Source organism: Trichomonas vaginalis (assembly GCF_026262505.1).
Source record: "Trichomonas vaginalis G3 chromosome Unknown ctg_209, whole genome shotgun sequence".
Classification (NCBI taxonomy): Eukaryota; Parabasalia; order Trichomonadida; family Trichomonadidae; genus Trichomonas; species Trichomonas vaginalis.
The window spans coordinates 49,811-74,678 of record NW_026529296.1 but is presented as its reverse complement, the minus strand read 5'-3'; the positions used below and the strand labels follow the sequence as shown (position 1 = coordinate 74,678).

General features: G+C 34.2%; 11 protein-coding genes and 5 pseudogenes across 16 annotated transcripts, besides 8 other annotated features; 5 read left to right on the top strand and 11 right to left on the bottom strand.

Moving 5' to 3' along the window:
- Window positions 1-4,804: part of a mobile genetic element that runs on past the window's edge.
- Window positions 257-973, bottom strand: TVAGG3_1094620 (uncharacterized protein; the record flags this gene model as incomplete). Its single annotated transcript, XM_051257147.1, has 1 exon — window positions 257-973. One exon carries the CDS (start codon window positions 971-973, stop codon window positions 257-259), a length of 717 nt encoding a protein of 238 aa, XP_051075652.1.
- On the top strand, window positions 3,499-3,938 carry TVAGG3_1094610 (annotated as a pseudogene). Its single transcript has one exon. A coding segment is annotated over exon 1 (440 nt).
- TVAGG3_1094600 (uncharacterized protein) lies at window positions 3,987-4,229 on the top strand (the record flags this gene model as incomplete). The annotated part of the gene is made up of 1 exon (XM_051257146.1): window positions 3,987-4,229. The coding sequence occupies one exon, from the start codon at window positions 3,987-3,989 to the stop codon at window positions 4,227-4,229; it is 243 nt and encodes an 80-aa protein (XP_051075651.1).
- Window positions 4,262-4,804: a terminal%2Cinverted (terminal inverted repeat of Maverick-1B transposon ID:TVAGG3_1094590).
- Window positions 4,766-15,911: a mobile genetic element.
- Window positions 4,862-5,425, top strand: TVAGG3_1094580 (uncharacterized protein; the record flags this gene model as incomplete). Its single annotated transcript, XM_051257145.1, has 1 exon — window positions 4,862-5,425. One exon carries the CDS (start codon window positions 4,862-4,864, stop codon window positions 5,423-5,425), a length of 564 nt encoding a protein of 187 aa, XP_051075650.1.
- Window positions 5,507-6,613, bottom strand: TVAGG3_1094570 (organellar and viral DNA polymerase type B; the record flags this gene model as incomplete). The annotated part of the gene is made up of 1 exon (XM_001295492.1): window positions 5,507-6,613. One exon carries the CDS (start codon window positions 6,611-6,613, stop codon window positions 5,507-5,509), a length of 1,107 nt encoding a protein of 368 aa, XP_001295493.1.
- On the bottom strand, window positions 6,847-7,918 carry TVAGG3_1094560 (annotated as a pseudogene). The gene has a single exon. A coding segment is annotated over exon 1 (1,072 nt).
- Window positions 8,162-8,683, bottom strand: TVAGG3_1094550 (annotated as a pseudogene). The gene has a single exon. A coding segment is annotated over exon 1 (522 nt).
- Window positions 9,100-11,071: a mobile genetic element.
- TVAGG3_1094530 lies at window positions 11,363-11,684 on the top strand (annotated as a pseudogene). The gene has a single exon. A coding segment is annotated over exon 1 (322 nt).
- On the bottom strand, window positions 11,855-12,274 carry TVAGG3_1094520 (uncharacterized protein; the record flags this gene model as incomplete). Its single annotated transcript, XM_051257144.1, has 1 exon — window positions 11,855-12,274. One exon carries the CDS (start codon window positions 12,272-12,274, stop codon window positions 11,855-11,857), a length of 420 nt encoding a protein of 139 aa, XP_051075649.1.
- TVAGG3_1094510 lies at window positions 12,838-13,382 on the bottom strand (annotated as a pseudogene). The gene has a single exon. A coding segment is annotated over exon 1 (545 nt).
- On the bottom strand, window positions 13,551-14,492 carry TVAGG3_1094500 (organellar and viral DNA polymerase type B; the record flags this gene model as incomplete). The annotated part of the gene is made up of 1 exon (XM_001299697.1): window positions 13,551-14,492. One exon carries the CDS (start codon window positions 14,490-14,492, stop codon window positions 13,551-13,553), a length of 942 nt encoding a protein of 313 aa, XP_001299698.1.
- TVAGG3_1094490 (integrase core domain containing protein family) lies at window positions 14,762-15,199 on the bottom strand (the record flags this gene model as incomplete). The annotated part of the gene is made up of 1 exon (XM_051257143.1): window positions 14,762-15,199. One exon carries the CDS (start codon window positions 15,197-15,199, stop codon window positions 14,762-14,764), a length of 438 nt encoding a protein of 145 aa, XP_051075648.1.
- TVAGG3_1094470 (microtubule nucleation) lies at window positions 15,912-16,793 on the bottom strand (the record flags this gene model as incomplete). The annotated part of the gene is made up of 1 exon (XM_001299696.2): window positions 15,912-16,793. The coding sequence occupies one exon, from the start codon at window positions 16,791-16,793 to the stop codon at window positions 15,912-15,914; it is 882 nt and encodes a 293-aa protein (XP_001299697.2).
- Window positions 16,794-17,331: 538 nt separating this feature from the next.
- On the top strand, window positions 17,332-17,664 carry TVAGG3_1094460 (protein ubiquitination; the record flags this gene model as incomplete). Its single annotated transcript, XM_001299695.1, has 1 exon — window positions 17,332-17,664. The coding sequence occupies one exon, from the start codon at window positions 17,332-17,334 to the stop codon at window positions 17,662-17,664; it is 333 nt and encodes a 110-aa protein (XP_001299696.1).
- Window positions 17,665-18,907: 1,243 nt separating this feature from the next.
- Window positions 18,908-19,022: a mobile genetic element.
- Window positions 19,023-19,025: 3 nt separating this feature from the next.
- Window positions 19,026-19,058: a mobile genetic element.
- Window positions 19,059-19,156: 98 nt separating this feature from the next.
- Window positions 19,157-19,189: a mobile genetic element.
- Window positions 19,190-19,349: 160 nt separating this feature from the next.
- Window positions 19,350-19,377: a mobile genetic element.
- Window positions 19,378-19,405: 28 nt separating this feature from the next.
- Window positions 19,406-22,426, bottom strand: TVAGG3_1094410 (ubiquitin activating enzyme E1 family; the record flags this gene model as incomplete). Its single annotated transcript, XM_001299693.2, has 1 exon — window positions 19,422-22,400. One exon carries the CDS (start codon window positions 22,398-22,400, stop codon window positions 19,422-19,424), a length of 2,979 nt encoding a protein of 992 aa, XP_001299694.2.
- Window positions 22,427-23,006: 580 nt separating this feature from the next.
- Window positions 23,007-24,084, bottom strand: TVAGG3_1094400 (ubiquitin-like family; the record flags this gene model as incomplete). Its single annotated transcript, XM_001299692.2, has 1 exon — window positions 23,059-24,084. One exon carries the CDS (start codon window positions 24,082-24,084, stop codon window positions 23,059-23,061), a length of 1,026 nt encoding a protein of 341 aa, XP_001299693.1.
- Window positions 24,085-24,868: the final 784 nt, after the last annotated feature.

Sequence of the window (24,868 nt, the reverse complement as noted above, 5' to 3'; positions counted from 1 at the left end):
AATGGTTCCGCAAGGAACATATGACAAAGACTCTGAGTTCAGTTTAATGAAACTTTACAAAACACTTCATGACGGTCAAGAGATTGGATTTGACTTATGTAAGTCATGTCAACCTTGCTTTGCTGAAAAGTTTAACTTTTCTATTCAGACTAAGACTTCATTCATAAGAAAGCTTAAGTTCTGAGGTCATGAATGATGTCATTTATTTTTGTCAGCAGTGAGACCATTCATGATAAAAATAAGCCCATGTGGTCATTTACAATACTGCGATGGTAGAGTTTAAGAGTTGTGCTTCAATGTAGAGACAGTCCTTATGGTCTGGAGGTAAGAACACTGGGCACTTATGGTCATGAGTGGAGAACATGTCTATCCAAAACTCACGATTGAAGCCAGTTAATTTATAGTATTTAGGGTTAGGAAGTGGTGAAGTTCTTGTATGACCAATGAACTCATTTTCAACTCCCTTACTTAAGTTTGAATATAATATAGCTTGCTTTCTATCCCAAATGCCAGGTGTTACAATCTTTGAAAATTCATTTTTCCTCGGAAGCATTGCATCATAATTGAAAACATTCTTGAAATCATCACTTGGTTCAGAGATTTGAAATCTTATACGTAATGGATTTTCTTTCTTTTTAGCGACTTCATTGAATGGTGAGAATACAACAAACTGACAGTCATGTGTTCCATCTTCATTTTCATTAAATTCATAATGAAAGTCTATAAGTTGTGGCTGACTACCTTCTTCTTTCAGTTGTGCAAGAAACTCACGTAAAGGCTGTAAAGTTTGTACTTCAATGTTGAACTTTTTCTCGAACATCTCATTAAATGAAATCATACATTGCAACAATGTTGTATCGTCTTTAAAGTATTTGTATATGTGAATGTTTTGGGCGCTTAAAGACTGTTCGTCATTTTCTATCTCGACTTGAAGTATAAAGTCAACCTTTCTGAAAGCACGTGTTATATACATAGATGTTATGCCAATGTACTTCTCTTCATTTATGTTCACAATCCAGTCTGTTGGAAACTTAAACGTTACTCTTTTCCCCTTTATTTTGACGTCAGGGTTTTCACTACTGAACGCAACAGTTAAAGTATTTGTCTATAAATTTAATTCGGATAAAAATAAACCATTTACTCTTTCTTTGCTTCAGCTTCTTTAGCTTTTTGCTTCAGCTTTTCTCTAGCTTTTTTCGCCAGCAAACGTGGGTTTTTCTTCTTCCAGCAGCTAATGCAGCAAGTTGTTTTTCACTAAGTTTTCTCTTTGGTCTCTCTGGCTTTTGTTTTTTTGTTCCTTCAGTTCGGATAAAATTTGCTCGCGAATTTCTTTCTTCAATGCTTCAACATCTATGACATTGGGTCTTGTCCGTGACTTGTCTGAGTCATTTGATTGCAGATAAAAAACAAAATTAAAACTTTTAACCGATGTAAAATGAGCTTGTCAAAATCAGAGCGAGAGTCTATTATATTAAATGACGCAAGAGGAATACAACATCCTTTCTATTACGTAAGTCAGAGTAAAGATGGTAAAATATACGTAAGAAAAAGAAAGGTTCCATTAGCGAATGCAGAGAGCGACAACATTAAGGTGCATGGCAAGGGTGAAGTCCACGAAGCCATATAAAAACCTTCTGTTCAAACTGAAAAGTCAATAGAACCAGAAGAAAAGAAGCCAGATGTACTTTCAATAACGAACCAAGAGCTTATTGCAAAGTTCGTGAATTTCATTGAAAAACAAACCGAGTCAAAGAACCCTGCCCCGCCAGTGAAAGAAGTTGAGACAAAAGAGAATGTACAGTTCATTGAAAATGTCAAAGAAACAACTTCCACCACGAATGCCAAGAGAAGAGAGAATAATGAAGTAAATAGATATTTTTATCTGAAGTAAATACATGCAGAACGAACAGCTAAACGAATTTACTCCAGCAGAGCATATTCATCAGATTCGCTCATATTTCGATTCATAGACAATGCAGTTCAAATTGGTGACACTAATAGAAAATATTCTGACGCAAAGATTCCATCACAACCTGGAACTGCTAAAGATAACACATGGGTAACATTCAATCTCTCACCTCCTGGTGAAAATATGTTGGACCTTTACAATACATTCATTACGTATTAAAATGGAAGGTCAATTTATTGTAGATAAAGAAATTGGTTCAGGTTCCAATAAAACAAACCCACCAGGATTTTGGATTGGTTTTGATGACGCTTTCTATCAGTTGCTGGATATCAATCCTTGCAAATGGTCGTATCGTATATTCTCAAGACAACGCAAGAAAGAAGCATATATAACTTCAAACTCACAAACTACCGAACAAATAAAGAAAGTAGATGTTTTCTCAAAGACTCGACATGAAGATGTATGGAGTCATTCGGGAACATGCAGAACAGGACAAATTGTTGGTGGTCCAATTACAGCAGGAAAATCATTTGATTTTAAGCTTCGTTTAAGAATTCCTGTTAGAAGATTCCTTCCATTAGAAGCTATTCGATTTATTCCAGCTTTTGCTGGTAACATTCAGCTTAAAGTAAAGTTCAGTAGCGACGCCTTACAATGCACATCTATATCTGTAAATGATATCATTGCTTTCAATCCAACTCTTAAAGTTGCATTTGCTTCAGATTCAAATCCACCGACAAATAAATTTGTTCCATGGAATGAACCATTCACTATGATACGAAGGCATAGAAGCTAGTGGAAACAGTTACTATTACAACTGTAACCCAGCAACTATTTCGAACAAAGATGGATTTTAATGAATGTTTCATTCATCCAAAGTCATTCTCTTTAGACCCTAACATTTATACAGAACTTGTAGAACATTATACAAACGAGGCTTTATGTTTTCCTGTTAAAGTTATGGATTGGATTCTATGGACGGTTCATTCTCAAAGAATACAGATAGTTCAAGTGCAACATTTACAGCAGCTTATACGCCTATTAATGTTAAAAGTATTTGGGCACTATTTAGAAAGAAAGACAACTATTATGTTTAATTTTGAGAACCCTAAGTTTAAATATCTTCAGCTTTCCATGGGAGCTTATGGAAATATGCCTGCAGAACCTGAAAAATCATATGGACCTGTATTTTATGAAATGGTTGCGAACGCTTGCAATACAAACAATGATATGATAGGATTTAATGAAGATGTTATGAGGTTCATTGGTGGATGATGGTAGTGTGGAACATAAATGGGATAGCTATGACAACACACATTTCTTATGTGGTTTTCCAACAGAAGTGGACTTTTGCTTCCAGCAAGGTCAAACATCTACTGCTCCAATAACATACAAATTGTCTGTTAAAGGACCTATTGAACTAGCAACTGAAAATGTACCAAAGCCACTTATTGGATTTATGAGGGATTGTTGCTTTGCCATTCAGGTTGCGTGCTAATGGAATCCCAATAATAAGATTAGATGACTATAACTTAGCTACGGACGACAGTGAGGAATAAAGGATGAACGTTTATTTTTAAAGCTTATAAATGAGTTCTTCATCAAGCTCTCGTGAACCTTCACCATCTATGAAACAAACTTTACCAACGATTATGGAGCACCTATTGAATATTTCTTACGAGCTGCACAATGGCAAAGAGCAGTCTCACCAAGGTTAGGTGTTCCACCAGCTCCTGTCAAAAATAGATTTTGGTCAAGTCCTTATATAAAATATGGTCTCCCACTAGGTTTGCTAGCTACAGCAGGAGCAGTTATGATGTTGAAAAGAAATAAAGCAAATGTTGTAAATAATACTGAAGTAGCTGAAGTTAAACAAACTCCAACACCATCACAAACAACACCTTCAATGACTCCTGAACCTATGAAAGTACAAACTCCTGTTCAAAAGTCAACTCCTAAACCGACTCCAACATTTAAACCAGAACCTACTCCTCAAATAAATCGTAAAACTCCTGCGTTTCCTTACTGAAAAAATAACGTTATTTTTATTTAATATTAAAATTTTTATTTGATTGAAATGACGACTAAAGTCACTGAAGCAATGAAACAAAAGTTTTTGGTAGAATACATTAAATCAGGAGCGGTTCCAGAAGGTTTTTACGTTCATACTATGAAGGATGGTAGAGTTCAGTTTAGAAAGATAAAGCAACCATTAGATAAAGAAGGAATTTTGAGAAAGATTAAACTTCATGAGGACAACATTGCTGAACTTAAGAAGAAGCTAGAAGAGTTGGAGAAAGCAGACGACAGTGAGGAATAAAATATTTCATTAGTTTTATTTTTACTGAAAATTTTTATTTTTATATAAATGACGAAAACTATTGAGATAACAAACTACAACGGTCATGAGTTCAAGAATTTGTTCTTTGTTCCTCGTGAAAATACATTCTATCAGATACGAGGGAGAAAAGGTAAAGTTAGTTTGAGCGTTTATGACTACAAGCATAATGGAAAGTTTATACAAGCATACGATACAAACGGTAAGCGTGTTTCATTAGCTTTGTCAAAACTTACAGGTATAAACTATGACAGTGACTTTGACCTATATGAAGAAGAAAGTGAGTCAGAAGATTATGAGCTGTTATATGAAGCACAGCAATGGGAGGAGTTGCAATACTTTTATAAGTGAGAACGTTTATTTTTTACATTAGTGAAGTCGTTTGTGAAAACGTTAGTGAGGTGAAGTGGTTGGCGGCTTTGTAAATATTTAATGTTAAGTTAGTGTTGTCGTTTGTGTTGTAAAATATACGTTAACGGTTTTGTAAAGTGTCAAATTCACATATATTGTGTAAGGTGGAACGCAGTGCCACCGTACACGTGATATGTATACTAACTTACAAATACTTTAAAGACGATACAACATTGCAACAATGTATGATTTCATTTAATGAAATGTTCGAGAAAAAGTTTAACATTGAAGTACAAACTTTACAGCCTTTACGTGAGTTTCTTGCACAACTGAAAGAAGAAGGTAGTCAGCCACAACTTATAGACTTTCATTATGAATTTAATGAAAATGAAGATGGAACACATAACTGTCAGTTTGTTATATATTCACCATTCAATGAAGTAGCTAAAGAGAAAGAAAATCCATTACGTATAAGATTTCAAATCTCTGAACCAAGTGATGATTTCAAGAATGTTTTCAATTATAATGCAATGCTTCCGAGGAAAAATGAATTTTCAAAGATTGTAACACCTGGCATTTGGGATAGAAAGCAAGCTATTCTTTTCTCTAATATAGCCAAAGGCGTTGAAAATGAGTTCATTGGTCATACAAGAACTTCACCACTTCCTAACCCTAAATACTATAAATTAACTGGCTTCAATCGTGAGTTTTGGATAGACATGTTCTCCACTCATGACCATAACTGCCCAGTGTTCTTACCTCCAGATGGGAAAGATTGTCTCTACATTGAAGCACAACTCTTAAACTCTACCATCGCAGTATTGTAAATGATCACATGGGCTTCGCCCTTGCCGCTAGCGGCTTATTTTTATCACGAATGACCTCATTGCTGACAAAAATAAATGACCTCAGAACTTCAACTTACGAATAAAGCTTGTTTTAGTCGTTATTGAGAAGTTAAACTTTTCAGCAAAGCAAGGACTAGAAGACTTACATAAGTCAAATCCAATCTCTTGACCATCATGAAGTGCTTTATATAACTGCATAACACTGAACTCAGAGTCTTTGTCAAATTTTCCTTGCGGAACCATTAAACCTTTATCTTCATCATAGAAACACTGAACAGAGTCAGGAAACATTTCATTAGCGGTTAAAGCAATAACATCTTGCTTCACGCCTTTCATTCTGCAGTGAAATGCAACTTCATTTAAATCGTTAGTGAGTAAGTCTATGTAGGTCTTCTTTCCACAAAATATTGACTTGTATGCTAAACTTTGTTTTCCAGGTGTTATTTCTGCGAAGTCGCTATGAAATTGACCAAGGTTCTTTCCTATAAGTTCGCGACCATATCTCTTCTGAAATTCCTGAGCTAAACGCGGGATGTCTTTATTGTAAATGTGCATCGAATCTGTATCCTGATAGGCTATATACAAGCCCATGTCCTCAGCAGTACAGAATACTTCATTCATAATACGTTTTGACATTGATAGAATATTTACACCAAGTGGGCAAAAGTTAAAGTGTCTGCAAATGCTTTTCGTTAGCTTGAAAATAGTTTTATCTGAACCATCCAAACCTTCGAACTTCACTATATGGTTGTAATTTCTTATAGCATATCTTATAGCATCTTTGTCATCTACTATGGTTATTTTTGACTCAATAGGAGATAAAATGGTTTTGCCATAGATACTGTTCAGAATGAATTTTATAATTTCTTGTAATGGGTTTTCTTCTTTCTTATACTTTAACCTTAACTCAAACAACTTCTTTACTTCATCTCTTATTCTCATATCTCTGTTTCCATCGTAATAGTATCCTTGCAACACTTCACATTTGACACCTTGATATTTTATAAGGTCCTGTAATGTTATATGGTCAACATACATGAGACAGCAAGTGTTTGAACTTCTGGGAACGTTAAGTTCTGGATTTAGTTCAGGGTCACAAACTATTAAAGGAAAGTGTCTATGTATTCCAATCTCTGTTATCTTAATGAGAACAAAGAAGCCAGACATAAACTTTTCACCAATGGGTTCCTTTTGGTCGTCATCGAATAAATGTCTCATGAGATACTCTGTGCTTAACATCTCATCCTTCAATACTTTTGGAATTCCTTCTAAAGTATACAATCTTGCTATAGCGGATGGATATAATGAAACAGCGTCGAAGTCAGCAATGAGTTTCTTTTTGCTCTTTTGTTTAATGTTATCTGACAACATACATCTTCCACCTTGAATGCATCTCGAAATAAATTCTCTTGGTTTATTTGAGAGGTCATAAAGATTTCCATTCGGGAAGTATACTCTGTTCTCAAACAATTTGTTAGCAATAGAACAAATACTAACGTAGTCATAAACGTTTAAATCAAACTCTTTCAATAAGTCATTGCGGAACTTTACAAAACCTTCTCTTAAAATTCTTACATCTTGTTTGCAGTAAAACGTGCTATATTTTTCTAAGTCGAAGTGGTTCTCATCTATTCTGCAACCTTTGATGGAATCTATGTTCTTCATAAATGTATCTGCATCCTTGACAAACTTACATGCTTCAGAAATGACACCAGTTCTGTTGTCATTTGCTAACAAAGTACTGCTGTAGTAGTTATATGGAAATACTTCTTTCGGTCCTGTTTGTAAGTTAAACATAGCAGGAAATAGTTTAAGTTTCTTATTTATAACACTGTAAGAGTCTTTTATAATAATTGCCCGTCCTTTATATAAACCAGTTATTTGCATTGTTCGTGAACCTTTAATGATGGGAGTTCCTTTCACTTCTGTCATGTGTCTTAAGATGAAGTTTATATCATAACTGAGGTTATGGAAATATATTAAACTCTTGTCAGGAAGTCGTTCCAAAAATTCTGTTGCACAGTTTTGACCCCATATGCTTTCACTCACTGAACCATCTTCACTGTCAAAACAGATGTTAAAAGCTTTATGAAAGCCATCGGTACTACACTCAAAGTCAGCAAAGAAAACGTGCTCAGGAATGAACTTGCACTTATTTTTATTTACTTCTTTTGACTCGGCTTTCTTCTTCAGTTGTACACAATACTTTGGAGCATATGTCAAATCTTTAAATGGTGCAAGGTTCTGTTTATATAAGTCAGTCGTATATGTGAAAAGTTCTCCATAAGAAATAGGTTCGAAATATTTGCACTCCCACAATGTTTTCATAACATCCCATAGCGGTGTTGTTCTATCCATGCGAACTACATATTTATCTTCTCTCTTTGTATAAATCTTCATCTGTTTCTCAATGTTCATTCCACCACAAGCTTTGAGAATTTCTTTATAGTTTCGAATGAAGTATGTTGTCATTGGAAGTCTTTCATTTAGCATGTAGTGGTCTTCAACAAGAAGTAGGTCAATAGTTCGAACAGTTTCACATTCTTTTGGTATGTATCTCTTTATTTCATTATATCTTGAGTCATTGAAGTAACCAATGGTAACATTAAATGCTATACCTGTTGCGTCAGAAATTTCTTGTACTTTACTTTGAGGAAAGTCTCTAACACGAATGACTTCTTTCATGTGGTCAATAGTTTCTTCATTTACTCCAGACTAAATGCAAGCATAAACGAAACAATTGTCTTCTGTCATAAGTGTTGCAGTTCTTTTGTTCAGTTCATTGAAGATTTGGTAGCGTTCAAGATTTATAGGTAATGTGCAAAGATACTTCCAGAACTGACCGCTTCTCTTCTTATAAAACTTCTTTTCACCATTATCTTTCCAAAAGCTTTCTATAAGTGCTGGGTTTCCTGTTTGCTTAAGAGCTTCCAAAATGGCTTTCTGGTCATTTGTCAGTGTGCTTTCATCTCTATATGGTCTCTTTTTTGGTTTGCCTTTCTTTACATCTGACATCGTTAAGCCTTCATATTCTGTTAAATCATACATCTTTATTTCAGTAAGATTCTTTATGTTTGTCAAGAAGAAGTCATAGTGCATTTCAACAATACCTGCAGCATTTGCTTCTATCTCTGATATAAAGTTCTCCTTCAAGAGCTGATGTAGTAATGTTCCAATATTATTGAGGTTTAACGTAGAACATTCATACTTTCCACCAAGTTTATAACATACCATCCATCTCTGTTGTGAGTTTATTTTAATTTTCTCTAAGAGTCTCATGAAAACCTTACCGAAATGTTTGTGTAAGTAGTCTCTGTTTGGTTCATCTAAAGCTTCGATGTTAAAGTCAATGAGTCTATTGCCTGACTTCACATTTCTCTTCCTATTCTCTTCATCTTTCTTTAACCATCTCTCACCTTCTTTTGGTTTGTCGTCAATGGAACGAATGACATCGTTAGCTTTGCGAACTTGTTCTATAGCACTTTTAAACATCTCTCTTCTCTGTTGTTTCAGTGTGTCGTCTCTTCTTCTTGTTTCACCAACGTTTGCATTTGTTATGTCAAACATTTCACGCCTTACTTCATGTGGTACTGAACGTCTATGATATAAGTCAATAGCAACGTCATTTAAAGGAAATGTTCTTGCATGGACTTGAAACAATAAGAATTACCGAAAAAGTGACAAAACATCAAAAACAGGGAGGGGTCTCAATTTTTATTACTTATATTATTTTACAATATTTATATAAATACTCTTTATAATATATTTTACTATAAAATTATACCTCAAATTCAAATATTTAAAATATTATTTACATAATTATCTCAAAATTATATTTTTATATATTATTTTTCATATGTATAAATCATATAATCTATATCTATGCAAATCTCATCTAAAATTTTTTGAAACAAACCGCTACCATTTTATAATGGTCCATCTTAAATTCATCATAAATTCTGGTACATGTTAGTACCAGAGTCTTCAAATCTCAAACACTCTGGTACCAACATGTACCAGACGCGAGTTTCCAATGCCCTCGTACGATTTTCTATTAAGATCTTCTTGAATGAGAAGGTCTTCATAGAAACTCGTACGAGGGCTTCTCTTTTAAATACTCTGGTACCTGCTGGTATCGGAGTCGACTTTACAGCCCTTTCCCCAATTTTGAAGCTGGGGAAAGTTTTCAAGCAATGAAAGGGAAGCTCTCGCTATGAGGTGAAAATCTAGAATTTTTACCTCATAGCGAGTAATCCTTTGTTAATTGCTTGAAAACTTTCTTCAAATTATCAAAATTTCGAGGAAAGTTTCCTTGCTTCAAAGTAGAGATGGAGCCCTTTGAGCCACTGCATATAGGTCAGTGACTCAAAATACTCCATCTCTACTAGAAATCGCCAAAATTTGGGTCGCAATCTTTGAAATGCGACGCAAGTTTTGGCAATTTCGCGAGGGACTTGCTCCATTTGGTGCATAGATTCACACTCTATGCACCAGATGGAACAATTCTTTCGCTGACAGCGGGAAACTTTGTCTGAATAGTTTAACATTCAGACAAAGTTTTCCGCTGTCAGAGAGGGAATGGAAGGGTAAGAGGTATATATTCATAATGTATACCTCTTACTCTTCCATTCCCTCAAGAAAGTTCAAAAACTTGGGTGCAATCAGTTCTGATTGCACCCAAGTTTTTGAACTTTATATAAGGAATTGTTGGCTATGATGTACTGATCATGAATCAGTACATCATAGCCAACAATTCCTTCGCAAACAGTGGGAAACTTTGTCTGAATAGTTTAACATTCAGACAAAATTTCCCGCTGTCAGGGAGGGAATTAGAGGGTGGGAGATATATAGATAGACTATAAATCTCTCACCCTTTAATTCCCTCAAGAAAGTTCAAAAACTTGGGTGCAATCAGTTCTGATTGCACCCAAGTTTTTGAATTTTGTATAAGGAATTGTTGGCTATGATGTGGATAGCCGCTGCCAGACCAAATGAATTAACCGTTGTGAATAACGTTTCTGAATCTTTATTTAAAAAGATAAAATATCACGATTTTGGCTGCGTTAAAAATCAAAGAATTGATGTTTTTGTCAAAAATCTTTTAGAAGAAGTTGCACCCAATTACTTTTATCGTATTAAAAACGATTTACTTCAAACAGGTTTTATTCCTTCAATTAGAATTCGCGAGCCTCGATTGACAGATTATAAAACAAAATTGAAAAGAGAAGTTCAATCACGTTTATACCAAGTATTAAATTTTGTTCAGAATCAAGAAGCCAATTTGAATCCATTAAGATTTTTATTGGAAAATGCTGAAGAAAAACTTTCTCAAATAAATGAGAAGATACAAAATTCAATTACATATTTAAGATCGTTTGAAATTCCAAATGAATTGTTAGATACGTATATGTTAGAAATTAATGAATTTTGTTATAATTCTCCAGATTATATTTTAGAACATTTCGAAGAATTTTTGGAGGATTTCAAAGAAAAGAATAATTTAATAGACTAAAAAATTTATTATTTTTATTTATTGTGAATTTTAAATTGTCACTTTTTAAGTGTTACTCCCTATTGAAAGTGTCGCTTTTTGGCTGTCACTTTTTCGGAAATTCTTATATACTCGCATGGACTTCGTCCTCGCCGCGTTGCGGCTTTATGAACTCATGAATTCTATCATAAGTTATTTCACCATTGTAGTCTTTAATGAAGTCGGCGAGTGATTTTTTGTTTGTCGCGTAATGCTTTGCAACATCTATGTTAGCTTCTGTAAGAAGTTGTTTTATTTCCGAGTGTTCTAACTTAGACAACTTCCGATACATCTTTAGTAGGAAATAAAAAAATATTTTTTTGAAAAAATTAGATTAGATTTTTTTTTAAATTATTTTTTCAAAATAATTTAATATTTTTATTTTAATGAAACACATGCAAGATTGCAAGTTCTTTTCATACAATGCTCTCGCTACTGCCATCAAGAATGAGTTCAATGGTGCTTCAAACGTTAATGTTATCTTTAACAAGAAGTTTGTGAAAGAATCTAAGTTTGGTCAGTATGTCAGACCATTAGCTATTGTCATTGACCGCAAACGTTATACTTCACAAGAGTTAGCAGTAGTTTTGAAACAAAAGGGTTTCTTCGTGAATGTCAAAGATACTCATTATACTGTTATAAAGAACTCTAACATTGACTTCTTCAGTATTGCTATGAATCTTTCCGAACAGAAAGAATATAAGAAGGGTGAAACAAATGTGAAATATTATCCTTCATCTCTGAAGACAATAACGAACAAAGATGTTATACAGAAATTCTTACAAAGGTTGAAGAAGCTTCTATTGACATTGACGAAGAAAGTGAAATGGTTGAAGAAATTGACCCTGACGTCATTTAAGCAAAAATATATTTTTTTTTCATTCTTCCTCTTTGAAGTTGTCGAAATATTCTGTTATTTTTTCCTTCAGTAATGGTAAGTCTTCTTTGAATGTAAGTATTGTGCAACCTTTGATGTCATAGTGTGTTTGAGGAAGAGTACTTTTGACAATTTCCTTTATTTGCTCATTCGGTGTCATTGAAATCGGTAAGTTTTCACGATAGAACCAGTTTCTGTCAGATTTATATATTTTAGCGAGGTCATAAAAGCTCTTGTTGTTTCTTCTGACTAAATGCAACATAACCATATCTTTATCTTCTTCTTTCTCCAACTCTTCAGTATATATCATATACTTATAACTCTTTTCCTTTCCTTTTGGTACTGAACGTGGTATTCTTTTCTGTATGCTTTTGTCTTTGGATTCAATGACTTCATCTTTTGCTTGAAGTTTCTTTTCCATCTCTCCACGTTCTGCTTTATATAGTTCATCTAACATCATGAAAATATAACAAGCATAACGAGGTGAAGCCCACATTGCTACAGCATTTACTAAAAGTCTATGAACATAATAACCTTTCAAACCAGGTGCCAAATTCTTGCGATTTTCGAATGGAATCTCTTCTCTCGGTTTTCCGAGGGAAGCAATCATATGAGGAAATTCTTCTAAAAGTTCTTTTGTCTGTTGGTTTTCAAACCAATGATATGCTTGCTTTGTAGAACGAAGAGCGTTCATTATACTTTGCATTTGGTACATGTCATCTTTGACCGAACGAATGAGGCGAAGTTGTTTGTTATATTGTATGTATTCGTATTCTTCATTTATAGCTTCATGAACGATAGCAGTTGTTGTGTTCTCTAATGTTGACATTACTGTCTTTACATACAAAATAAAAAAATAAATAAAAATAAAACTAACTTTATTTTCTGACTTTCACAAAAGACCAAAAATAAACGCTTTACATGTATTTTTCAGCAACTTCGTCAAATAATTTTATAGCTTTATCTATCTCATCTACTTCAAACGTTTCTTTACCTTTCATGGGAGCACCATACATTTTCTCAAACTTTTCAAGTAGTTCTGTTTCTACAGCTCTCATATCATTAACGAACACAACCTTGACTCTATTGACTGTACTGTCATATCTTTGAGTTATATTATATGTTCTTCCTATCTTATATCTCTTTGTATTGAAGTCCTTCGGTTTCTGAACGATGTAAAGTAAGCCTTCACTGCAACGTTCCGTATCGAATGAACCATATGTTATGAAGTTATATCCAACAACTGGGTCAATCCATAACAAAACTATTGGTATAAGACTTTTGTCAATGAGATATGCTGTAGTTCCATAGAATCTTACTGATATCATAAGCTCAGGATTTCTTGTCAAAATTTTCTGAGTTGAAGCATTTCTAACCCAATGGTTTGTTTTCTTTTCAGATGGAGATATAATGTCTGACAAAGAATATTTGTTGTATTTCTTTGAGTATCTTACGTTTAAATCACCTATTCTAACCACTTTGGTGTCATTGTCTATCTTTCTAACTGTTTCAAACTCAATGTTTGTCATTTCTGTCTTTACATACAAAATAAAAAATTTTCTTAGAAAAAAATTAGCGTTATTTTTTTATCTTAAGGAAAATTCATGATTTTTGTTGCTGAATTCAATAAAAATATATTTTAGGTGAAGAGGTGAGATTTCACCAGTTTTCTCACCTAATTTTTCACCCCAGTTATTTTATAAGCGTTTTACATGAATTGTACGATGTATATTTGAAATTCTAAACAATTTCGTAGCTTCTATTTCTTCTGTCAGTATGTCAAAAGTTTTAACAATGCCGAAAGTTTCTTTATACTTCTTCTTGACATCAGATAATAGGAAATCGTCAGCTGTTGGATAGTTTTTGTTCAGAAATGCTAACATGTCCATTTTATCTTCTGCTGGTTTCTCTACTTCTTTCTTTAAGTCAGCATAGTCGTTTCTCATACGTTCTATCTCTTTGACGGAGTAGTTATATTTCCTCATTGCTGCTTTACATTTTGAACATTGCGGATTCATTTTTGCGTTATACATTGAAATTTGACCTGCTAGAACAACTAAGGCGTCAATGGTTTTCTTTAACTCAAAAGTTGTTGGTTTTATTTGTCCATTCCATATTTTACATCTTTTATCCTTATCTCTTATCTGCCATACACATTCAGCAACTAATGAAACAAAGTTGTCGTATGTCTTAAACTCCCCAGATTTATATATGTCAGAGATGTTCTTATATACCATGTCGCAATCTTTGTCCATAACTTTATGGTTGCAATGATATCCTAGAAACTCATAGTTTACTTTACGTATGAACTTCTTTATTTCTACTGAGTCAGTTGGTTTCACTTCTATTTCATCGAATTCATGAATAGTGAGCTTTTGTTGTTGGATTTCAGGCAATTTGGGTAAATGGTCAATAATGTCCTGCATGTCATAAAGATACTGTTCATTTGTTTCATCTTTCGCACTACAGTCTAAATTACTTGTTAAAAGTTCTTGCTTAATTCTTTGTATTTCTGTCTCAAAAGTATATGAAGAAGGAATGAAGCTTTTCATCTCTACTAACATAGATGTAGGATTCATGACTAAAGAGTTTGGTGCTGTAGTTGTTTGAATTGTTGTAGAACCTATTGTTGAAATCATATCTTTACATACAAGATAAAAAAATAAATAAAAATAAAACTAACTTTATTTTTTCTATCTTAAGGAAATTCATGAAAATTCACGAGAAAGCAAAAGCAATCTGAGCCGCTAAGCGGTGAGGGTGAGAAAACAGGTGAAAAAACAGGTGAAATCTCACCTCTTCACCTAAAATATATTTTTGTCTGATTTACATCCAACGAAAAAGTTTAGAAGAATTTTCTCATTCTTTCTGGTAAATGCTTTGTCTGATTTACATCTAATGAAAAAGTTTAGAAGAATTTTCTTATTCTTTCTGGCATATTTTTATCTTTCCAGTACTCCCGCTCTAATGGTCCCAGATGTGTTTGGCTTCGTTTCTTTTGTATATACTTTTCTTCTTGTTGTTGTGTCATTGAATTTGGTGTATGTCCTGTTGTAGAATTTGTTGAGGAATTATATACTTCGAGAAAATGTTTCATTGTTTCTTCGGTAAAGTCTCGCTCTTGATTTAAATCTCTGAGCGTTCTTATGAAGCGATTAATGATGCCGAGTATGTTATGGTTATGGTCTTCAGTAGTGTAGTGAGTTATGTTATGCTTAATGAGAAATTCTGTGATTTCGTTGCTGAGGTATGCACTGTCTTGGTCTGATGTTAAAGTACTTGGGTTATGTTCTGCTACAAACTTTTGTAAAACTCTTAACACTTCACGAGTTCCTTTATTTCTCATTATATACGCAAAAGCTTTGCGAGTGTTAACATTTATGAAGATGAGGAATGGTTTATGTCCTCCTTTTCTGCTTTGAATGAGAGTGTCAAATTGGTATGCATCAGGAGTGTTGGACTAAATTGGTAAAAAGTAGTCGTAAGGATTTATTTTTGTTTGATGTACAACATTTTTGTCAAAGAACTTTTTAACTTCAGCTCTGTTAGTAAATCCCCAACTCTTTGCAGCTTCATTGAATTTCTTAAATGACCTCCATGGATGTTGTTCGAATACTTCTTTCAAGCTCATTTATGTAAAGTTAAAGATTTCATTGAACGCGGTAAGTCTAGACCCTTTGAGTCAAGGCTCAAGTGTGTTTATTGAACGCGGTACCATGCGAATACAGTCATAAATGGAGGCATATAATCTGCACCCGAACCTGTTGGATTTGTTGTGAAAGTGTGTGAATGATTTCCTCCTGGTTCAGTTGGTCGAAAAGTCTTTTTTGCCGAATGGTTATAATCTGGAGATAAAACGTCATTGCCAGCATAATATTCTGAGTTGTATAATGGATGGTCTCTTAATGAGTGACTATGGTCACCAGAAAAGTTTGTAGTTCCTGTATGAGTGTGCGGTGGAAGGTTTGCTTCTTTAATTTTCTTCGAACCACCTGTTTGCTTTGAAGAGTTCGCACAATAGAGGAATTTATCTACAATCTGTTCCCACGTACCAAAACCTAAAACACTTGCTGGATTTGTTGAGTGGCATTGACGTATAAATAGAGCCTATAGGATTTTGGTGTTGGAACTAATGGTGCTAAAAGAGAGACTAAATCATTGTTTGAGTATGCTGGGAATCTGAGTGTTGCTGTGGTAGCAGCCATAACGTTTGAAACTAGCATGTTCATCTCGCGGAAAGAGTTTTCTGTTTTTCCTCCTTCTGTTCGCTTCTTGGATACACCACCAGGAGTAACTGGATTTGTAATTGCACCTAATGCGGTGTTATCAAGAACAACAACTGCATCGCAATTGTTTGTCAATCTCTTTAATGTTAAAATGCTATTGTATGGGGCAACAACGACATCTTTATCTTCTTCACCGGGGAATACTGAGTATGAAATTGTAGTTGCTTTCTTATATTCATCTGATAACTTTTCAATAAGGAATGAGCCAAGACCAGATCCTGTACCACCACTAATTGAGTGTGTAAAGATGAATCCTTCAAGAGCATCGGCAACTTCGACTTCACGACGAACAATTTCTGAGAATGCTTCGTAATGTGCTTCACCTTCTGCATAACCCGTACCCCAAACGTTACCAGCACCACTACCTTCAACACCGATGTACATATTTTCTGCGTTAAAGAAATCTTTCAGTTCTGAGTTTTTAATTCCCATAATAACTCTAGGTTCAAGATCGATCAAGATCGCGCGCGGAATATACCGGCCATCATCTGATGAGTAGAAGAAGATATCTTTACGATCTTCGAGTGTATTTTCTGGTTCTCTCAAAACTCCATCTGGGCCAATTCCGTGTTCTGTGGAAAGTGTTTTCCAGAATTCAAGCCCGATGGAGTTACCGCATTGACCAACTTGTATTGTAATGATCTTTTTACTCATTTTCTTTTCTTAAAAATGAAATAATAAAAGTGAACGTTTATTAATTCTCAAAATATTTTTTTAATCATGGATTAGTCTACAATGGTATCATCGAAATTTGCATTAAAAAGTATCTTATTGTTTGAAAAAAATTATAGATTCTGAGCTCAAAGTTTATTATCGGATTGTTTTGGATTCATTTGCTTTGAAAATGGATATATTAACACTCAAAGCGATGAAAGGGCTAAACCATTCTTCGATTAAAATCTGATAAAACGAATAAATTTAAAAAGAAAGGTAAAACAAATACCTGAATATGCTTATCCAATACTCTTACATGACAATTAATATTCGTTAGTTAGTTTTGTAATCTAGATGACTCATTATTCTAGATAATGATTTTGATTCAAAGTTTGTGCTAAAAAAAGCACCATTCATTTGTTAGAAGCCATGTTGAATTTTTTTTCTTTTTCGAGGGGGAAAAAACCATGGTGGTAAATTTCTTGGTGGAAAAAAAATTCAACAATACAGTTTGATCAATTTTTTTTAAAAGCGAATCATGGGTCTGAGCTTCAATGATAAATTGGCTAAAATCAAAGAGCTAAAGCATTCTAATGATTTTGCAAGTGTTTATGATTTCCTTGATGAACTTTCTACAGAAGGAGAACTTGAATTGCTGTCAAAGGCATGTGAAGAAGGACTTTGGGAAAAGAAGACACCTCAAGATCAAAATGTTATTGCGAAGAATGTACTTCATGTCGCATGTGAAACAGGAAATCTCAAACTTGTTAAATCACTAATTGAATGCGGTTGTGACAAAGAAGTAAAGAATAATTATGGAGATACCCCACTCATAGCTGCAACAATGTATGGTCAATTTGAAGTTGTTTAATATCTCATCTCAGTTGGAGCTAATAAAGAAGGAAAAAATAAATTTAGATATACTCCACTTATTTATGCATCACTTTATAACAATCTTGAACTTGTCAAATATCTAATCTCTATTGGAGCAAATAAGGATGCAAAGACTGATGAAGGGAAAACTGCCCTGACGTTGGCACGTGATGATGTCAAAAAATATTTACAAAAAATCGGTGCCAAGTAACTCAATCATAATTTCATTCAAATTTTTAAAATCTGATTTTTTAAACATATTTTTGAAGTGGAAAAACTTTGTTTCAAAATCAAGCATTTATTCATGCAATAACAGAATAATAAAGGAATAAAAAGATTCAGGAATCACTATCTTTTGAGTCTTCTTCCTGAGATATTTTATAGATTTTGAAACAGTGAAAAAAAAATAGGGTATGATTATGTTTATTCATATAAATATCAATTCTATCATAGAGTAGAGATGTCAAAACTTAAATTTTATAATCCCTGGGATGCACTTTCTTCGATTTTTTTTAAATTTTTGGGATAAATTTTGACATCTTTTTTTTTTGCTGGCGACCCCCCCCCCGTTTAGGGCATCAAAAAAACATGTTGTTTCGTTTCAAGATCGGGATATGTTGTGAACCCGACTTCTTTCATTAATGAAGTGATTTCTTAAGTTGAATAAAAACAAATTTGATTGAAATTCATACAAAATTTCTTTTTATCATTATTATTTAAGATGCTTTTTTATGTTGAATTGTTAATTTTTTTATTTCCACCTGGGATATTTTGAATTGGGCTAGCCCAATCCCACCTCTCAATTTTCTCTCAATTGGGCAATGGGGATCCCACATAAAATGTATTGTAACAAAATTTTACATGCATAATATAGTACAATTAAACAACATTCTAAAAATATTAAATTCACATCATTTACTTGAAGATTTTATATTTTCAACAAAAATTAATACAATAATTACATTAAATTGAGGAGATTTATAATATTTATTATAAATTAAAATATTATTACTCATTAATTTGTTGAAATATTGCATTTTAGTGGTAAAAATTAAAATTTAAGTTTACATGGAGAAAAAAAATTTTTAAATTCCAAAAAAAATTCAATTGGGATAACGATAGGGACAAAAATTTAGAATCCCCATATGCTTGGGATAAAATCACATGACTACATAGAGAAAAAGAACATTTAAGTGCAAAAAATTGAATAGTTGTAAACTAAGGCAGTGATCCCTTAAGTATGCACTTACGCTCGAATGACATATCATTCAATTCAGATATTTAAAATTAATTTTTAATGACGCTTCACGCCAGTTGTCAAAAATTTGAATTGGTAATCAGATGGAGGTAATTGCACCTTTAAGGGATCACTTTCCACTTTCTGACATTCTCTCAATTATTTTTCTGACATTTTTGGTCCGGATAATACCTAATATTGCTGTAGTGTTTTTTGTCATTAATTTTATGAGAGAATATCAGAAAAAATTTCTTTAAGGGTGCACTTCCCACTTTCTGACATTCTCTCAATTTTTTTGACACTCAAGCTTTCTATCCCAATATTATAAGGTCAAAAGTTAATATTTTTGGCCAGGAGAAAGTAAATACAAATCACATATAGTGCCTAATATGGCTGCTATACTTTTCTGCTATTAAAATAAAGATATATTTGATTTTTTCATAGCTTGTCAGAAAGTGGTAAGTGCACCCTTAAAAAAAGATGAATTTTATTAAAAAAAAAGATTATTTTATTTAAATTTACTTCTTAAGAACTATACGGAAAGCAGGTGTTTCTACTTCGTTATCATCCTCATCGACACAAACAGGTGTAACATTTACATAGATCTGTCCCTCATTGATCGGCTGTTTAAGTTCATTCTTCAAAATATTAGTAATCTTAGTGTTCAATCTCTGCTTCTTCTTCTCAGGAGGATTCATGTAACTCATGTAAACAAGGGAAGAACCAACAGTGATCATATCAACAACAACGTTGTATTTCTGCTTTGCCTGGTCGATGAACTCCTGAACAGTTACATCTCCCTCGATATCCCATGTTGTCCAGAGTGAGTATTCCTCATTTGTTGCAGTGCATTTCTTCTTTGGACATTCGCCTGGTTCTGAGATAGAGAACAAACTCAATGCCAAGTTGATGAATCCTGATCTGAAATCAGTCAACTTCTTTGGCTGAATTGAGTGGATCTTGTACATCTCGAGAGAGACAAATCCACAGATCATTGCTGTTGTTGTGGCAATGGCTGGAATGATCTTTCCTGCAATTCTCTTGATCTCTAATTTGGATGCGTTCTGGATTTCGTAGTTTGATGCTCTTAAGTTTGCTGCTGAGGCAACAAAGTCCATGTGGCCGTTTGAGTCATCGTCCTTCTCGAATTCCTCTTGGTTGACCTTGTGGAAGGATGATTTGGCTGCGGAAAGTTCCTTGATGAGGTTTTCTTTCTCGATTTCGTCTTGTGTCAATGGATCTGCTGATGCATCACGGACAGGAGCTGTGGCTTTGATTGCTTCGTTGGCAAAAGCAAGTTCTACGGCATCTCCTTCTGGTTTGATGTTGAAAATGCGGGCAAGAATCTGAGATGTAGAGCGGATGAAGTTGCCAAGCTCAACATTGGTCTTGTCGAAGGAGATTGGGGATGGGAATCTCTTGTTTCCGGTCCAGAATGGAACACCTGTCTCAGAAACGTAATCTCTTGGGAATTGTGTGCGTAACTCGTTGATCTTGTCGACAAAGAGCTCTTCGAACTTGCCGCGAGCTATTCTGGCGCAATCTGAGAAGTTCTTTGGATGGTGGTCGACCATGAAATATTTGATCGTTCTGAGTGTTGGTAAAACGCTTCCTGGGTCATTGACCTGCATTGTAGAGATGTAGTCTTCGTCCGTAATGTACTTGTTGATCGATGTTGGCATTGATTCGAACAATCCAGTGAAAATATCACGAGCCCACATGCAGCAGTGGTCCAAGTTGGATGGGAAGTTATGTAATGTGCATTGTGGAATATCTTTCTCTGGTGGATCGGCTGTTGATGAGTAACTTTCTGTAAGATATGGAATAATCATCTGGTAGTGAGCCTTTGTGCCCAAAGTACCGGACTCGAGCATTGGCTTCTTGTAGAAAACGCACTGTTGGTCGGAATAAAGACGTGTTTGGACATTATCCAAAGCATTGCAAACTCCGGACAATTGTGTAAAGAAATCGTCGTTGTAAATGTTTTCGGACTCTTTTCCGACTCTGTTTGTATGGGCTTCGATTTTGATGTCTTTGTTCATGACTTTGGCTGCTTCTCCAGCTGCTGTTGATTTCATCTTGCCGATATCCTTGTCTCTGAAGAGGAACTGTCTGTTGAGGTTAGAGCGCTCGATGGAATCCATATCTGTGACGATGACTCCGCCATTTCCTTTTGTAGCGACGCCCATCATGGCCCAGTTCTTGAGCATCTCGCAGCCAAGAGCTCCGGCACCGAGCATGAAGTAGCGGAGGTTCTGCATGGCCTCCTGTTGCTCATTTCCGAAAATCATGCGGTATGGATCGTAGCGGTCGCCTGTCAAAGCGATCTTTGGCTCTGTTGGAAGGGCCTCGATGTAGCCGATACCGAGGAATTGGTCGATTGGAGTAAATTTGGAGGAAACAGCCTTGAGAACTTCCTGGCCAGCAATGCCGCCGAAGACGGCGCATGTTGGGGAGATGACGGACTCTGTTCCCATAGCGAACAACTTGAAGAGCTTCTCATCAATCTCATCAACGATTTTATGAGCGGAATTGAGCTCTTTGGCAGCGGCCAAGAGCTGCTCCTCTGTAATTTTCGGACTGTTTGTTTGTTCAATGACCTTTGACATAGCGAGGAAAGCGAGAACAACTTGTTGATCGCGGCCGAAGCAGCCCCAATCGAACTGGACGATCTTTTCGTTGACGTGGTTGAGGGCTTCTTCTAATGCCATGTAATGGAACTCCTTTGGAACAATAACTTGGTTGCCGTAGCCAGATCTGTGGACTGATGTATATTGGCCGAATTTTGTTGTATCTCCAATGGTAAATTGTCTTGGAGAAATAACCTTGACTTCGAACTCCTTGTCGTTGACCTCTGTCATGCCTTCGACTTCTTCGAATCTGACGTGATCTCCATCAGAAAGATGGTGTGGCTCATCGGCATCGCATGTAACCTTACCTTCTTCGGCGTTTGTGATCATGTTGATAAGGAATCTGGATGGACGTTCGCCAATTGCATCATTTGAAACAAATGAAGCGCCAAAGTCTGTGAAAATGTAACCAAAGACACCACGGCAGTCAACAACAATTAATTTGATGCTGTTGGCATGGCAGATAGCGGCGATCTTCTTGATCTGTTCAAGGGATCTCCAATCTGTTAAAACTACGCAGTTGTATTTCTTGATTGATTCTTCTGTGATTTCATCTGTGTCAACAGCGACGGATACGTAGTTGTTAAGGCCAATAAGTTCATTGTAGCAGGCAATTGCACGATTCTTGCCAATTTTAGACTCATCGAGATAGAATTGAGCAGCTAAATCGAGCATTGTGACTGTGCGTGTGTCTTGAATTGTAACATTCTTGATACCGGCAAGAATGATGTTCTTTGCAATTTCAACACCAACACCGCCCATTCCGGAGATGAGGACTGAGGAAGAAACGACTTTTTTCATAGCATCAACACCAAGGACATAGAGTTGGCGGCTATAAAGGTCTTCGTCAACTTGAACAGTAGACATTTTAAAATGATAAATTTGTAAAAGTTGTCATTTTTTCATTGTATCCGACCAAATATAGTCAAAAATTTTTTTGATCAAAATTGATATAACAAATTGTCTAAAACTAGTTAAAAATATTTGATTAAAGTTGAGATAACAAATTGTCTCAGTCATTCTACTGTATTTTCTTGATTTCAATATATTTTTTTTGTTTTGCTAAAATGCCTATTTGATAATATTTCTATAATCGATGATAACATGTAATTTCATCACCATTCGGTTATTGTGATTAATTGAGTAATATAAGATTGATAATCTCATTCTGATTGTGATAATTCGAGAGACAAGAGGAGATAACGCAACATACTGTGTCTGATAATGTACTAGGATTGAACAAATCTCTCACAATCTTTTTATGAAATCGAGCATTTGAGCGAAAAGACTTTTTATTCGGATCTTCATATCTAACATCAGTAACAAAACAATTCAAATACTACAATTACCATAAAAAATACTTTGGCATTTTTGATTAAAATCGATCTTTAATTTAAAACATTTATGACTCACAGAGCTAAGATTCTTAAAGAATTGAAAATAATGTATAAAAAAGACAACTTTATAAATATTTATTAACAAATTTTACAAAAAAATAAGATAAGATATAGTAAAACTTCTATTTCTACTTTCTAAAAACAAGGAGAACGGAACTGTGGTCTGTTATTCCGTAGCTTGAAATTGTATTTTGAGGATTTAAGACTTTTCCATTAAACATGACATCAAATGGTGGATTTCTGCTTTCTTTGAATCTGATTTGTGTTAAAAGATCATCAACTTTTCTAGAACCGGAGATATAATAAGGAACATCGCTACAAGATTGATGCTGGACAATAATTGTGATTTCATCACCTTTAAGAGTCTCATCTAATCTCTCAAGGTATACTCTTGATCTGTTTTCGAGCTTTAAAGAAGAAATTGTGGAATCATTCTTCAAAATATCGGATTTGAAATAAAGAAGCTGTTGGTTTATGGGTATTCCTGTTCTTTGAACAAGGTTTCTCTTTAATTTTTCCACTGTATCGCTTAAATTTATCGAAATTGAGTATAAATTTCCTGTTCTTGTTTTTATGTGAAGTTTGATTGATTGTGATACTGGTGGTTGATCTACCTTAGCATTTGGTGTTGCTGGTAATGCTTTCTCAATATTCTTTGTATTTGGAAGTTTGAATTGAATTGGAGTAATACTGGCAGATTCAACTTTCTTTTTAGGTGTTTCTGGTGTTTTTGGTTGTGGTTCTGGTGGTTTTTCGACCTTTTTCATTGAGATTTGCTCTTTACTTTGATCATGTGGTCTTTCTACAAAAGGATCCTCTTTTGCATAGAAATGTGGATTGTCAACTATAATGTGTGAGAGATGTGTGCGTATTTTATCGCATTTCCATTCATCAATGATGGATTGAAGTTCAATATTGTCTTCAAAATTGAAATTTGCGTCTTGGTAATTGCACATCTTAATGAATGTATCAAATGCAGTCTCTGAATGCATATCATTGATTTCAAATTTGTTATCTTTACTCATAAGTAATTTTTCTGCAAAAAATTTTGAGTTTTCGGCCATTTTAATTGGATCTACTGAGTATTCTGTTTTGTTGTGAATGATTTTGAATGAGTTCTCTTGCCTTTTAAGTGCTGGAGCATTTATGAACATTTCAAAATTTTAGAAAATTTTAGGGTCAAACACGATAATTCAATGGAAAATTCGGCCATTGGAAACTGATTGCATATCAAGCAACACCATCATTGGAATTTTATAAATTTCAATGAATAGTTGTATAAAATTCCATGAACAGCTAGATTTTGATCTATTTCCAGTAAAATTGGTACGATCTTGGCGATAGATATGGTATAATTTATGGTAGATTGTTGTAAGCTTGAAAGAATAATCAAAGATTAACAAAACTATAATCAGATTATCGATTTTTAGTAAAAATGATAAATGAGTCCAGGTGTTTGTATAAAATTTTCATTCATTTCTATCTGCGCTCGGAGCACCCCGATAGAAATGAATGAAAATTTTATTCAATAGTAGTAGGATAGGATGGGTTGTGTGACTTTTTTTGTTACATCTATATATAGACGATGCATTAAAATATATTTATATACTAAACGCATTTTAAAAAATTAACATTAATTTTAAAATAATTTATTTTTTATCTTTTATAAAAGAAGCTATATATATAGATGATGTCAGATATTCCGCGATTAATTAAACATTGTTTAAATCCTGAATGGAATCAATGGAGTCATAATCAAAGACCTCATAAACGAGTAAAAGAAATTAGAAATAATTATTTTCATGAATAAAAGATTCACTACCATAATGAAATAAAAAAATAAAAAAATAAACTTTAAAAATTTATGTCTCAGAATCAACATTGAACTTTAAGAAACTAATGATTATTTGAATTTATGAAATCAATTATTTGATTCAT